The sequence below is a fragment of the Protomyctophum parallelum genome (genome assembly GCF_964188405.1).
Source record: "Protomyctophum parallelum genome assembly, chromosome: 21".
NCBI classification, from domain to species: domain Eukaryota; kingdom Metazoa; phylum Chordata; class Actinopteri; order Myctophiformes; family Myctophidae; genus Protomyctophum; species Protomyctophum parallelum.
The window spans coordinates 19496557-19510918 of record NC_139713.1 but is presented as its reverse complement, the minus strand read 5'-3'; the positions used below and the strand labels follow the sequence as shown (position 1 = coordinate 19510918).

Sequence of the window (14362 nt, the reverse complement as noted above, 5' to 3'; positions counted from 1 at the left end):
TAATAATACATTTGGAAATGTTCAAATTCTCTCCTTCGGTATCGGCCGATCATGAGAAAAACAATCGGTGATCAGGATCGGTCCCAAAACACCTGATTGGAGCATCCCTGGCCGTGTCCCATTGGCTTAGAAGGCCAGCCAATCAGGAAAGTCTTGCCACTAGACCACGTGACTATAGACTAAATCATGCTCTGCAAGCTGACAAAAAGCATTTCTATAAGTAGATCTATTTTACTAGCAAATATTTTTAGGCCAGATCAAACAAGCCTCTATAATCCACTTCCCTCTCATCTACAGACTGACTTTCACTCGGTTTCCTCAAACGCAGGCAATGTTGCGAAGAGGAGCAGGTGTTCCTAATATTTTCTCCACTCAATAGCGCATTAAGTCAGTCTGTGTGTGTGTGTGTGTGTGTGTGTGTGTGTGTGTGTGTGTGTGTGTGTGTGGGTGCGGCGTGCGCACGCGCGCGTGTGTGTGTGTGTGTGTGTGCATGTGTGGATCGGCTCTTTGGGTCAGAAATCCTTGATCCAAAAGTCATCACTCACCTCCCCCTCCGTGCCTCATATTGCAGATGTTTCTATCTAGGCCAATGTTTTTATTGTGAATGTAAATTATTCCACATGTATGAGTCCTGCAGGGTCGGAACTGAAGGCCCATGGGGTGCCTGGCTGTGCAGACAGCTAGTGCACACCGGCCACATGCTCTGCTTGTGATTTGCGAGGAACCCGGGTTCGAGTCACATGTCTCCTATCTAAATATGTTATAAAAATGTCAAAATGATCCTAGGAAAATACAAAAAATATGTATTGTGTATACACTCCCCCACTGTTTTACAAACGCAGTGGCTATGTCCCTTTTGAGATTAATTCTTCATGTGTCCTGTGCACAGCAGTGCTGTTTCAGATACTACTGGTGTTCTCGTAAGATATCTTTCACTTTGAGAAAAACAAAACTATTACATTGAATAATTTTGCCATGATTCAGCTGAACCATTCACCTTGTCAGCGTGTGTCAGTTTGTATTCATTTGTTTAAATGAGTGGTCCTGGGGTGAAGTAAGCCTTGAACCACGTGAAAAGGAGAACCATACGTCTCTCCCCCACAGAGCTGCAGCACAGTGAGTGTTATGTGTTTAAATACATTGACAAACAGGCACATTCACATACCCACTCAGTCTTTTAACGCCACATGTTTTTACTTCATGTCATACAGTATGTCAGCTTCAGAATTACTGTGTCATATGCACGCACACACACAGTCCTATGAAATTGTGACATAGTCCATTGCAACCTGCTGGCTTTTAATTGTGTTCACATGGGACCTTGTATTTCGGGTCATTCTTGTGTGTAACGCATAAGAATAATGGACCAATACCCTAGCTGACAAAACACAAGGCCAAGTTCGTGTCCAGCCAATACTGTTGGCAGTGGTGGAAAGTACTGTACTTAAGTACAATGTTGAGGTATTTGTAGTTTACTTGAGAATTTCCAATACTTTGACTTCTACTCCACTACATCTCAGATCCAAATATTGTACTTTTACTCCACTACATTTATTTAAAACTTGAGTTACTAGTTACTTTGTAGATTTAGATTATTATTGATTATTAGCAGCGTAGGCTCAGGATAGCGGCGGCAGACTCCTAGACTCCTAGATTATACATTTGAAAATGTTTAAATGAGACTCTTATTCTGCACAATGTGTACTTTTTCTTTTGGTACTACAAGTACATTTCTATGCCGATACGTTGGTGTTTTTCCAACTTGGAACAAAGTATGTCTACATTGCAGTATTGATCCTTTTACTTAAGTAAAAAAACATGAATACTTTTTCCACCACGCACTGGCTGTTGGGTTGAAAGCATAGGGCCATCTATTTGACCAACATTTATATAGCACGTAGCATTGCACACACTCGCGCATGCATCGACACAGATGCTTGGAACCATGCGAGCCTTTTGCCAGGTAGCCCCAGAAGAGCTTTTCAAAGGTCTCCGTGTGGACACTAATAAACCCCATAAAGGCTAGGGTATGACTTAGGAAGCCTTTATATCGTTCCAAAGTCATCATAGCCCTCACTTTCATGAGCCAGATGGCATCTGGCCTTGCATGCACTCATGCACGCACGCACGCACGCACGCACGCACACACACACACACACACACACACACACACACACACACACACACACACACACACACACACACACACACACACACACACACACACACGCACGCACGCGCACACACACACACACACACACACACCGGTTGTATTTAAATAGTTAACAATGTTTTGATGGGTGCTTTCACCTCAAGTCCCTCAGAGTACCATGTGTATACATAGTCTAACAGTATTTATTTGTCTAGCAGCATGCCACCATACATGGAATACACACCGTACTGTATATCAACTTGTTTGGCACCAGGAAGAATTACAATAGTAAAATCAATATAAAATGTGATCTCCTTGTGATACAATTACATTAGCCACATTTCAGCTTCAATGCACAGCAATTTATCTCTGGGAGTGTGATTAACACCCTGGATATTGCTGCATACGAGAGCAGCTAAAGCCTTGCAAAGCTCTGGCAAGCTCTAGGTTAAATCTCGACCAGAGAACTGAATAACATAAACAGGTGTTTCATATTTGACTTGGCAGGCAGTGCAGTGCGCAGTCAAATCCTCAGTGTTAAATGTATCCATTTCTCTGAGAGTGTATAACGCAACCAAATGGACCCATGCCTTTTTGACCCGTCCTTCCTTTATGGGTCCATTTGGTTACATCAGAGTCATAAATGTTACGTATACATTCGACACTGAGGATTTGACTGTTGTCCCAGGCTCAAACCTGTGACACTTACTTATGGTGTACTATCAAAGCACCCATTGTGTACATACCTGCTTATTACAGCTGATGCTTATACAATTGAACCCTAGACAGCTTAATCTCCAATTCCATTTTAGGGTGTCCGGAACCGCCTGCAAGAGTGCAATTGTGTATATGATGACACAGCAGGTCTGGAACTCTGTATTCAGATTCAGATTCAACTTTATCGTCACATAGCCTGCCCCAGCCAGTGTGATTTCTGCTCTAGAGGGGCGGATTCAAATTTGGATCCTATTGGTCCAACCGTCCGATCTATGCGCCCGCCCCTTCCCCCCTCCTCCTCTCCTCCCCTCCCTGGTAGAACACAGCGTACAACACTGATGTCACCAAATTTGGAGCGACGCCCCTCTGCACTGTAATTGGTTAAGTAAATAGACCCTCCTATGCCCAGCTTTCCGGGTTTGTGTAAACACAAACATTGGCTTGTAATTGGCTGATGATCACCCAATAGTGATGATTTGATTGGCTGAGCAAAGTAACATAAATAATAGATAAAAGTGATGGCAGCAAGGGAAGACGGAAAAGTGAGGACGCAAATCGTGATTGGCCAGAATGAGATGATGTATGATGATAAGAGTGCCCCTCACTTCACACAGGTGTGATTCCCCCCCCCCCCCCCGCGCCTTTTTGTAACAAAACACCTGTGGCTAATTGTCACAGGTTTACAGATGTGAAAGAGTGGGTGAGTGTCTTTTTCTCCATACAAGCTCTACATTTGCAGAGTGTTGTGCTTGTAAATCAGCTATTCGTTTGGCATGCTACACAGTTGTTTGACAGCAATGCCAGATGGAGTGTCCCTCACAGAGCATAAATTAGGCATAAGCCACTGACCCCGGTGTTTGCAAAGACACCGTCCATAAAGCACACACTGCAGAAGGCCTTGATGGGAATCCAAGAGCATCACCCCTCTCTGGGCATCCTATATCCAAAAAGGTCGCTGCATTGAATGTGTAAATACGTTATGAGGGCTAGAGGGACTGAAGCCGCGAAGCTTGACATTCCAAATGCGATGCGTCGTCAACCCGCTGAGCGCATGAAGAAGATGCATGTGATGCCTGCATTAATACCCTGATGGTTAACAGGGGGTAACTGCGATCTCAGGATACTGCCGTCCTGTGAACTTATATATAATGTCAAAGTGATTTAAAAGAACTGGCAAAATTGCATGGAGTTAGTGAGTGTTCAGCTCTCCACCACCAACTGAGATTTTTTTTCTTTTTTCGGATGAGCGGAGGTTTAGTTTACTTTTTCTATTATGTCAAAGTGATTTAAAACACATTTCATAGAATGCATTCCATATTGTAGTAAGCACCTCAATGCAGGTGAGGTTGAGCCCATTTTGGTGATTTAGGGACCAAGACTTTCAACAATAATGAAGAACACATTCCACAATGCCATGCCACCACAAATACAGTACATGAGTTAAAGGGGCCAAACAGGGTAAAGGAACACAGTGAAGATCACTTAAAATAAGTAGACAGAGAGCAGAATGTTGTTTCATAGTAATAATACAAACGGAGGGTGTTGCTACACTCTGTCTAAATGTTTTAATGAAAGCCCTTTTACTTTTAACACTGCCACACACTGTCTGGGACACCGTGAAGGACTCTCTCACGGCTTTGTGTGAAACATGGAGACACCAGATGTCGGTTGTTTGAGTTGGCTGACAACGGTATTATATGGATTGATGTCTGAACGCAGTGGTGTAAAGTAACTACGTATATTTCCTTAAGTACTGTACTTAAGTACAATTTTGAGGTATTTGTACTTTACTTGAGTATTTACAATTTCCAAAACTTCTACTCCAACTACATTAATTTAGTTACTTTGTAGATTTTGATCATTATTACAAACCCTACATTAACCACCCTACATTAACCACTTCAGCCATATACATTTTTGGTCATTTGAAAATAGACGCTCTACAAGCTCACGACGCATTGTTAGCTTGTAGATCTGCTATTTTCAAAAGATGAATCCTTTGAAAACTTTAAAGAGAGATTCTGCATAAAGAGTACCTTGATCTATACTTTCTACTTTTGGTACATTTTTATACCAATACTTTTGTACTTTTTCTAATTTTAAATGTTTTGAATACCGTAGTAGTTCTATATTGCAATATTTTTACTTAAGTAAACATTTGTTGTACTTTTTCCACCACTGTGTGAACATGAGAGACAGTACTGTAGATCAGAACTCTACTGGCTGAACACTGACACATGACGATTGATTGATTGATTGATTGATTGATTCCCGTCCTCCAAAGGGAAAAAATATATTTTATGTATTTATTTAAATACATTCTACTATCACTATGACTACTACTACTGTTACTACTATTATTACTAATACCAATACTGCTAATAATGTTGCTGCTAATAATAATAATAATTGCTATCTCTTGTCTTCTAGTCTCCTCATCAGCATCGGCTCTCCGTGGAGGTGATTCCAGAGCTGAAGACCTCAGAGAATCACTGCAGGAACCCTGGAGGAACCAGTGACAAGCCCTGGTGCTTCACCTCCGACCCCAACGTACGCTGGGAATACTGCTCTGTGCCTCGGTGTGGGGAGGAGATGGGTATGTCTGTGTGTGTGCGTGCGCATGTAATTTCATGAAGAAATCAAATAAAAAAATCTAAGAAAATCAACAAACTTCTTAAACAGTAGTGAAAATAGCCGATCTACAAGTGTAGTCTACTGAGTCACGTTGTCAGCCTCCCTCTGGAATACACACCAGAGCAGTACGAGAAAGCTAATTCTGCTAATTTACAAGAATACACAATTAGAGAATGTAGAATAATTGTTATTTTGGTTGTTTGCCTGCTATCTCTCCAAAATCAATACAGCATGGAAATGTGTACATTATTCTTAATTCTTTTTGGGTCTGCATGTCCATAAAATGGTGGTCCGTGGCTCAAATGCAGAATAAAAAATGGGCCTTTATATGAAAAGGGTTGAAAACCACTGGTTTAGAGAAATGAGCCGCAAATCAAGCTTGTTTTGACGCAATTGACGTATTTTCCATTTACTTTTTATTTTTATTTTACCGGAACTGCAGTGTTATGAGCGCGTACAGGACACAGTTGATCGCCGTAATCAATTGATATAAAAAAAAAAGCTGCGAAAAGGCGATCTCGACACTGAGCGCCATTAGAAAATAGCCGCGAAAAGACGTTCTTGGCGTGAGTTGATGTGGTTAAATGCTACGGCGACACAGATGAGTTCGAAGGTCTTAATGGTTTAACGGGGTCTGTGTGTGTGTGTGTGTGTGTGTGTGTTCCAGTGGTGAAGGCAGAGACCTCGTCCTCGTCGTGGTACCCCCCCCGCCAGGCGGCCCCCCACCTCCCCACCACGGCGCTGGCCGCGTCTCCAGCCTACTCCATGTCCGTCATCATCATCCTGCTCTCCGTCATTGCCGCCACCGCCTTCCTCACCATCATCATCGTCGGCTGCCGCAGACACCGGAAGCACTTGAGGAGCAGGAAGAGGTGAGGTGGTGTGTGTGTGTGTGTGTGTGTGTGTGTGTGTGTGTGTTCGCGGCCATACTCTTGAGTTTGGGTTTGAGTTTTAGTTGGTGGTGCGTTTATCTTTTGCGCATACGAGCATGTGATTGATTTTATATAGATTTCTAACTTGAATCACATTGTTCTGTTGTGCGGAAGGAATAATTAATTCATAATTAAAAACCATACACAAACTGTAGATGGGGCGCCGCGGTCATTTTGAAGGGTCCTGCAGGACATGCAAATGTAATCAACCAATGCCACATAAACACTTATTGATCCCCTGCAGGGCGATGGAGATCCCCACGCTGACCACCCTGCCCTCAGAGCTTCTGTTGGACCGCCTGCACCCCAACCCCATGTACCAGAGGGTCCCCCTGCTGCTCAACTCCAAGCTGCTGGCCCTGGAGTACCCTCGCAACAACATCCAATATGTCCGAGACATAGGGGAGGGGGCCTTCGGACGGGTGTTCCAAGCCCGGTGAGAGAGAGAGAGAGAATGGGAATGAATGAAAACTGGGTATTTGTGGGGATAGAACACACATAGGCGAGCCCAAAAAACTAAAACAATGGGAAAAGTAGAAATTCATGGTGTAGGACTTTTAAAGTTGTTCCCACACTGGTATGATCTTACTCCAGTATGAACTGAAAGTCTGAAACTAAACGTTTGCTTTGAACAAGTAGTACAGTGTCTGTCTCTTCTTCGACGGTGGCTGAGGCATTGTTGCATGCCGACATGATACTGGCAGCAGCGACTATACCGAAGCCAGAAACCCTGTGTTGCTCACCCTGTATGCAAGGAATGAGGAAGCAATTGCGCACTCACTAGTAAACCTGTTGCAAAGTATAGCCATTTGTGTACTTGGCTCATGAATCGAGGGACGCGTTTCTAGTGTGCACGTGCATATTCGTACCATACCATTTTTATTATTTCCACACAACTCTGAGTTATATTATAATGACATAGTTCAATGTTGAAAATGAGTGGCGTTCCCCCTTCTGTTTTCCACACTGGTCGCATTCGTAGGGTTTCTCTCCAGTGTGAACTAACTCTCTGGTGGGTTTTGAGTGTCTTCCACACTGGTCACAGCAGTGGTGTTTTGGTTTAGCCAAGCTTCTTTGTTCATTGGCTGCTGGTATAGGACAAGAAGGCCAGACTGATGATGCAACGCTGGATTGAAAACAAAGAGAAAGGGAAGATTGTTGAGGGATATAAAGATCACAGTGCATGTATTACCATGTATTATGATGTGTTACAATGTAGTGCAGCGTATTACAGGCAGCACTGTATGCACCTGTACAGTGAATCCACGATGATCCTCTTCCACATGTCACTCCGCCTACAGTAGCTGCTAATCCCCATGCTGCTACCCGGAATGTTGCAGTATATAGACACCCCTGGGAAGATTGCACACATACGCACGCACACACACACGCACAGACTCTTCTTCCAAGGCAAATGGTCACACTGTGTGTGTGTGTGCTTGCGTGTGTGCGTGCGTGTCCACATACTTACATGTATTCCTTCCTATACAAGACATTTGAGGGTGTGTGTGTGTGTGTGTGTGTTGCGCGCAGTGCTCCAGGCCTGCTGACCACGGAGCCCTTCACCATGGTGGCCGTGAAGATGCTGAAAGAAGAGGCCTCTGCAGACATGCAGAACGACTTCCAGAGAGAGGCGGCACTCATGGCTGAGTTTGACCACCCCAACATCGTACGCCTCCTAGGTCAGTATATGGTCTAGTACCAGGCTATTAACCCCCTAGTGGCCAATGACGTTATCTGCGTGTTAAATCAACAAATCCCTCGTGGCCAATGGCGTAATTGACGTAATAGACGTACTGCCCTGTCAGTACGTCTTATTATAACAAAATAATGGATTTTTAATTTTTATGTAATCTACCAAAAACCGTCCGAAACCCGCGCGATTGTGCACTATCGTGCACGCGCGCCGTCTCTATGTGTTTCGCGGCAAAAAAATGATATTTTGGGATGTTCCTGGCCGTTTTTAAGCTTAATTTGACTAAGTTATGAAAAAGCTAATGTTAGCTTAGCAATCCGGACAGCCAAGCTATCTGCTTGGGGTCAAACTAGCCTCGGTTGTTTACCTCCGTTTGACAGGAAGTGATTTAGCCAGATTTGACACTTTAGCCAAAATCAGCATAATGGTACGTTCCCGCCATCTGGTGGCAATTCTGGGTATTACTTTGAAAGTGAAAGTAAAACGTGATGTATTTTATTTAGATCGCTGATCTGCGATTTGCATTAAAATGGCGAATTAAGAAATGGGGCATTGGCCAGCATTGGCCAGATTTGGCGACTTTTTGAATGGCAATCGAAAAATGTGAGATATGACCACAATGTCACGAAATGTCTCATTTTATAGCTCCAAGTCACTACTAAATAATTATGATTATAGCTTGTTCCATCGTTTACTTATAAGCTTTTTAGTAGACCTTGGTTTCAGTGATAAGTCAAACCAAGGTGTACTAAAATGCTTATAAGTAAACGATGGAACAAGCTAGAATCATCATTCTTTTTTCGGTGTAAACTATAGACGTGGGGCTTTAAAATGAGACATTTCGTGACATTGTGGTCATATCTCACATTTTTCGATTGCCATTCAAAAAGTCGCCAAATCTGGCCCAATGCACAATAAGATGTTATTAAATCTAGCAATAAGGGGGTATAAATCTAAAGCAATTTAAAAAAAAGAGGCTCAAACAGGCTTTGTTGGACAAAATAATACCAAATGGAATGTTTAAATATCGCCTAGGAAGACATCGGACAAATCTTGCGTAACTGCGCCACGCTCGCATCTGACATCACACGCTCTGTGTTGTTGTCGCTTCTCTGTGCCATGCATGCGTGTGTGTCGTAGTGCGATCCGAGTGTGTGTGTCTCAGTGAATGTCCGCTGTCCGTGTATAATATATTCTCGGGCCAGCGCATCGCGGAAAGGGAACCCACGGAGGAGCTGGGTTGAGAACATAGGGGTATAGGGTCGTGGCCGCGGAGCACAGGCGTAGGCGGCGCCCGGAGAGCAAGAACATAAAAACATAACTCGGAACACATTCAACTAAAAAGACTCAGAATGTACACTTGCATCATGATCTTCACAGTGTGTGTGCGGACTGTGCGTGTGCACCGTCCAGTATATTTAGATGCAAAACATCTTGATCCCATTAGATAATAACCTTTAGCCAAGGCCACTACTGTTGAATTACTGTCCTCCCCAGGGACAAGCATGCACGCACACACACACACACACACACACACACACACACACACACACACACACACACACACACACACACACACACACGTCACACACACGTCCTCAAGTGAAGTAAACCAAGCTGACTCAGGGGAGCTATCCCTCTATGTGACCCAGAGGACACAGTGTGACGTCCATGCCTCCCCTCTCCACTTGTACTCTGCTCCTCTTCTCGTCTCCTCTCCTCTTCACCCCTACTCTCCTCTCCTCTCCACCCCTACTCTCCTCCCTCTCCTCTCCTCTCCACCCCTACTCTCCTCCCTCTCCTCTCCTCTCCACCCCTCCTCTCCTCTCTACCCCCACCTCACATCTCTCTCCTCTCCACCCTCTCCTCTCCTCTCCACTAAATAAAACCTAACTTAAAAACTAAGCTACAGTATGATAATTAAAACTAAGACTAATGTATGGTATTGACAATTTCATCAACAAACTAAAATATCAGGGAAGGACTAGTGGGGAAGTGCTTCAGTACAACTAAAAAGACAAGTAATTTCATTTTTGGTTGCGCTCGGGTGTTGTGCATTGAAAATAGCAGATCTACAAGTTCACAACGTGATCGTAGATCGGCTATTTTCAACATGCAACCAAGTGTAAATTCAGACATTACAACGCCGTCAAGGCCTGCCAAAATATTGTTTTGTCGATAGAATATATTAAGGTATTCAAACAAACCGCTGCGGCAGAGGGCTGTTTGAGTTTGTGTTTACTGTATGTCTGGCCGGGGCTGAATATTTATGGTTCACCTACAGGTACATTGCGTAGTGAATGAGGTCATTTTATCATACTGAAACAAAACATGAATTTCGGTGTGTGTGTGTGTGTGTGTGTGTGTGTGTGTGTGTGTGTGTGTGTGTGTGTGTGTGTGTGTGTGTGTGTGTGTGTGTGTGTGTGTGTGTGTGTGTGTGTGTGTGTGTGTTCAATTGTTTATGTGTGTTTGTGTGCGCATTGTCTCTGGGCAACGGCCTTGTACAGGACTGTACAGGAACTTTTGTTTAAAAGGATAGATTCCTTCCCCAGTAGGAAGGTATACTATTACTTAGGCCTCAGTCACAATATTGAGATGGCTGTCTTGTCCGTATTTAATGGCCGCCCCAATGCATTTCCAATGGAAGTCACATGGTTTCACCAAACACTTTTGTTTGATGGGGGGGAGGAGGGCACAACACAGCCATCAAACAAAAATGTTTGGTGAAACCATGTGACTTCCATTGGAAATGCATTGGAGCGGCCATTAAACACGGACAAGACACAAGACGTGTGTTTTTTAGGTGTGAGTGAGGCCTTAGTGAATAATATTATTATTATTCGCTTAAAGTGAATGTTGACGCGGTTCTCACGCAAATATTCATACGTATTTGCGTGTGTGTGTGTTTGTGTCCATCTCTGTGTGCTTTTGTAAAGGCAAAATGTTTCATTACCCTTATCCCTTATGCGTTGTGTTCATAAAATTGCATCTGATCTCTAATCACGTCAATCTTTATCCATTCCCTTTCCGTCCCCCGTGCAGGCGTGTGTGCCGTAGGTAAACCCATGTGCCTGATGTTTGAATACATGGCTCACGGCGACCTCAACGAGTTCCTGCGCCGCCGCTCCCCCAACCAGTCGGTGCGCACGCTGAGCCGCGCCAGCCTGTCCGGCCGCAGCTTCTCCTCCGAGCTGGAGGCAGGGCTGCTCTCCTGCGCCGACCAGCTGTCCATCTCCGCGCAGGTCGCCGCCGGCATGGCCTACCTGTCCGAGCGCAAGTTCGTGCATCGCGACCTCGCCACGCGCAACTGCCTGGTGAGCGAGGACATGGTGGTGAAGATCGCCGACTTCGGCCTCTCCCGGAACATCTACTCGGCCGACTACTACAAGGCCAACGAGAACGACGCCATCCCCATCCGCTGGATGCCGCCCGAGTCCATCTTCTACAACCGCTACACCAGCGAGTCGGACGTGTGGGCGTACGGCGTGGTGCTCTGGGAGATCTTCTCCCACGGGATGCAGCCGTACTACGGCATGGGCCACGAGGAGGTCATCTACTACGTGCGGGACGGCCACATCCTCTGCTGCCCCGAGAACTGCCCGCTGGAGCTGTACAACCTCATGAGGCTCTGCTGGAGCAGCGTGCCCACGGACAGGCCAGGCTTCAGCAGCATACACCGAATACTGGAGCGCATGCACCAGAACACGCTCAGTGTGAACCCCGACCCCGAGGCTGAACCGGACTGCTAGCGAACAGCCAGGGCCGTCGCTATGTAATACACGCAATACGCGCTGCACGTCGAGGGGGGCAACAAAATGTGCCAAAAAGTGCCAAGCCAACCCTCATAATAACAATTTTCTCCACGGCTCCGCCGCATAACTAACGAGTGGCCGTGTATGAAACTTCACAAACGGTGAAAGTCGCTGATCTACATGAGGAAACGGCACTCTCGTCAGGATGGGGGGCAGCACAAATAGGGCAACCAAATGGTCAGCTACGTGCCTGCGAACAGCCACTATATGGCTTCCTATAGTACTGTATGCAGTACCAGGGATGTGCACACATAGACATCAAAGGGGGCTTCAGCCACTGCCCTTTTACCCGTCTATATAGAACAACTGCTCTTTCCAGACCACGAATGCAGCATTTACTACATGGTGAAAGAAATGCAAATGACCCTCCTTTCCATGCCATGGCGGACGGTAGCATTCACCCCCAAGTCTCCTGAACACAGTATTTTGCGTTGAACAAATTTGTTTAGAAATCCATGTCGTTACGCCGCATCTCTCCACTAGCTAAAGAGTGCTGGGTTGAGCCCCGGAAATAGCTGATCTGCTATTTTCTTCTATTTTTGTCCAAAAGTAACGGGATTCCAGGCCCTGCCCCTCTAACACTCTCTGCACGTCCCTGTGCAGTACTGCGAGCAATTTGTTTTCAACTCTTTAATAGTCCTCAGTGAAGCATAATATACTGCCGCTGAATCCTACCAGGACCCTTAGTACTGCTGGTTAGCAGACCTAGCTCAACCAGCCCATCGGAAGGCATTGGACGAACTGCACACATAACAAGATTGTTGTACTATTTTCTGTTTTGTATACTGTCTATGGAGTTAACATTACTCTAGTCTAATAGACCCCCAGATGTGATTAGAGTATTCAAATATGTGTATCTTTGGTTTCTTCCTGAAAGCTGAAAGCCTTTTGAGTCAGAAGGCCTAATCGAAAATACACTATTTTGGTGGCATCATAAACCTAACCCTTCCCCTAACCCCTCCCCCATTATCATACAACACACAGCTGTGGGCGAGGCTTAAGTTCAGGTGGGCGGTGCTAAGGTGAAAACCAGGTATACTTAAGTTATAATCAACCTGTGGGTGTGGCCACAACATTTTAACTCTTTCTGTAAAAAAACATCTTCCTCCTAGTATAATCATAGTACCTGATGATTATGTTTTAGGCGGGAACCCGTTAGTATTATCCATTATGTTATGCTTTAGCTATTGAAAAATAGCAGATCTACAAGCTCATAGCGCGCCACCGAGTGGCGCGCTAAGAGCTTGTAGGTCTGCTATTTTTGAAAAATCGAAGAACGACTGACATAGAAACATAGCTTTTTCAGAAAACTGTCAGGATGTAGAAGACATCTGATCTCAGGTCAGAATGGGTTAAGGGGGGGGGGGGGCAAAAAAAACTCCAACTTTAGGATTCCACTATTGTCCCTATAGCTGGTATGACTTTGCAGCCAGGAGTATCACACATGAAGGCAGTTCACAGTGTTTGGTATCGTCTTTCTGGGCTAATCCAAACAGTGCAATCTGGAGTAGGTCTGTGAGTGACTCACTGGGGCCTCCATCGTCACATAATTATACTGAATGCACGTGTCATCTTGACGGATCAAAGCAGCCATTAAACTGCCGAACGGGCCTGGTGAGTTGGCAACTTCCCACTCGTGCTTCTTTGAACTCCTATAAAGTCTAATCCAGGCTTATCCAGCCTATGTCTGCGCCTCGGTAGTTTTCCCATCATTGCATAATTAGTTTAAAGCTGCAATCCATAAATGTTATGTCCCGCGCAGGACCCGAGCCCAATTTCAACGGCTCATTCTATAGGAGGCTGAATAGGCTTATGGCTTCAGGCAGTACCGCTTGTCTACCAGTAGGTGTCCTACCCGACACCAGGGTATACAGGAGACCACCTCCAATGTACTAGCTAAATTGTATTAAAGGTATATTCAGTGATTTCACTTAATTCAAATATCACTTATTTTTTTGTTTTGTTGTGATAATCCTCTCTACTATAGAGTGTGCTGACCATATAAGGAGTTCCTCCCTGTCCCCAGTTAACCCCTGGGGGTCAAAAAACCTTAGGTTTAGTTTTTGACTCTCTATCCTGATTGGACGAAAGGCTGGGTCCCAGGCCAAAAACGAAACCTACGGTTTTTTGAGTGAAATCACTGAATATACATTTAACATACTCTACCATACATTAGTTAAAATAAAATGTTACTCATTAACCCATTTTGACCTGAGAGCAGATTCTAAAAAAGTCTGTTTGAAAATGGCAGTTTTCTGAAAAAGCTATGTTTCTATGTAAGTCGTTCTTCGATTTTTCAAAAATAGCAGACCTACATCTCTTTGTAGATCTGCTATTTTTCAATAGCTAAAGCATAACGTAATGCTAACACCAAAAGGGGTTCCGCCCAAAATGTGTTAAAATAAGTTGCCAAGAACTC

The 14362-nt window shown here is 44.6% G+C and overlaps 1 protein-coding gene across 1 annotated transcript in view; it reads left to right on the top strand.

The window, feature by feature from the left end:
• Nucleotides 1-13094, top strand: part of musk (muscle, skeletal, receptor tyrosine kinase) — a 43098-nt gene extending 30004 nt beyond the window's left edge. Inside the window, exons 13-17 of the mRNA XM_083793549.1 lie at nucleotides 5300-5465; nucleotides 6171-6375; nucleotides 6680-6871; nucleotides 7969-8117; nucleotides 11174-13094. Of these exons, the coding sequence (XP_083649675.1) occupies nucleotides 5300-5465; nucleotides 6171-6375; nucleotides 6680-6871; nucleotides 7969-8117; nucleotides 11174-11880 (1419 nt within the window). The 3' untranslated portion in view covers nucleotides 11881-13094. The remainder of the gene's footprint in view (nucleotides 1-5299; nucleotides 5466-6170; nucleotides 6376-6679; nucleotides 6872-7968; nucleotides 8118-11173) is intronic.
• The last annotated feature ends 1268 nt before the right edge of the window (nucleotides 13095-14362 follow it).